The sequence below is a fragment of the Mastomys coucha genome, unplaced genomic scaffold, assembly GCF_008632895.1.
Source record: "Mastomys coucha isolate ucsf_1 unplaced genomic scaffold, UCSF_Mcou_1 pScaffold6, whole genome shotgun sequence".
NCBI classification, from domain to species: Eukaryota; Metazoa; Chordata; class Mammalia; order Rodentia; family Muridae; genus Mastomys; species Mastomys coucha.
Window position 1 is genome coordinate 27,042,984 of NW_022196912.1, and position 1,157 is coordinate 27,044,140.

Consider the following 1,157-nt stretch of genomic DNA (forward strand, 5'->3'; position numbering starts at 1 on the left):
TTTTTTTAAATGGGAGAAGGTAGACTGATCAGGTGGTTCCACAGATGAGTGCTGGACCTGGAAAGCTGATGTTAGTCTCGAGGACCCATAGTGCAAGGGGAAAACTGGCTCCCACCAGTTGTTCTTTGACCTTCTTCTCAGACTGACTTTGAATTTATAAATGTAAAGTGAAACTTAACTAAATAAAAGTACTTTTTTCCTGAGGGGACCTGTCCTGTTAGCACCTCTTTATTGTATATATGTATACGATCTTTCGGTAGAATGGAAAACATCAACAGATCTCAGGCAGACTACAAGATGTCCGAATCAGAAAGCAAACACAGAAGACTGAGCTAGAAGTTTTGGATAAACAGTGTGACCTGGAAATTATGGAAATCAAACAACTTCAACAAGAACTTCAGGTAGGTCTTTTGCTGCTGTGTGGCCCATAACCACATGCAGTCATCAGCATTCCTTCCTGTAGACACTGTGCTTTTAGAATCGTAAGCCCCCGGGGTTCTGGCAGACCTATGATACAAAAGATTAGAAAGTCCATAGGCCTCTTAAACCTGGGCTGGGCATGAGCTGGGTTCTGCATAAACATGCACCGCATTGAACTTTAATGAAAATGTCTTTACATACTGTTTTTGTCCATTGCAGATGAAGGCACTAATACTGTCTGACAGGTTTACTCCACCTTAGAAGCAGTGTCTCTTCTATATGCTCTCATATGCCAAGTGGGCAAGGCAGGAACTAATCCCCATAGTGAGACAAAGTCCTCAAGGCTTAATCACTTCCTACAGCCTTACTTACCCCTTAACACTATAGCACTGGGAGTCATGTGTCAGTGCTGGAACTGTGGCAGGACATACGCACGGATTCTTACAATATCTTACATTGCAATAAAGCTTTTGCTATTAATTTTAGGAAATTTTGATTAGAATTACTCTTTTTGGAACTGTGGAACATTAAATGTTTTTCTCAGAGATCTGGTACTTATTTATTTGTAGAGTCTGGTTCAATTATTGGTCTTTGAAAAAAAGGATATTAGAAGTATTGTTCACCTGGAGAATTGTCTCACATAACTTCTTTTACTACAAAGATGGACATCAGTTTTTCTCTTGTCCCCGCAAAGTCATTTCTTTTTTTTTTCTTTCTTTTTTTTTTTTTTTTTTTTT

The 1,157-nt window shown here is 39.1% G+C and overlaps 1 protein-coding gene and 1 long non-coding RNA gene across 8 annotated transcripts in view; one reads left to right on the forward strand and one right to left on the reverse strand.

Moving 5' to 3' along the window:
- The window catches only part of Itsn2 (intersectin 2), a 122,567-nt gene that overhangs the window by 40,002 nt on the left and 81,408 nt on the right, over window positions 1–1,157 (forward strand). For all 7 annotated transcript variants that reach the window (XM_031356653.1, XM_031356651.1, XM_031356650.1 and 4 more), the window contains exon 14: window positions 261–401. In XM_031356653.1, the coding sequence (XP_031212513.1) occupies window positions 261–401 (141 nt within the window). The remainder of the gene's footprint in view (window positions 1–260; window positions 402–1,157) is intronic.
- The window catches only part of LOC116080296, a 93,592-nt gene that overhangs the window by 37,789 nt on the left and 54,646 nt on the right, over window positions 1–1,157 (reverse strand). The window lies entirely within an intron of this gene.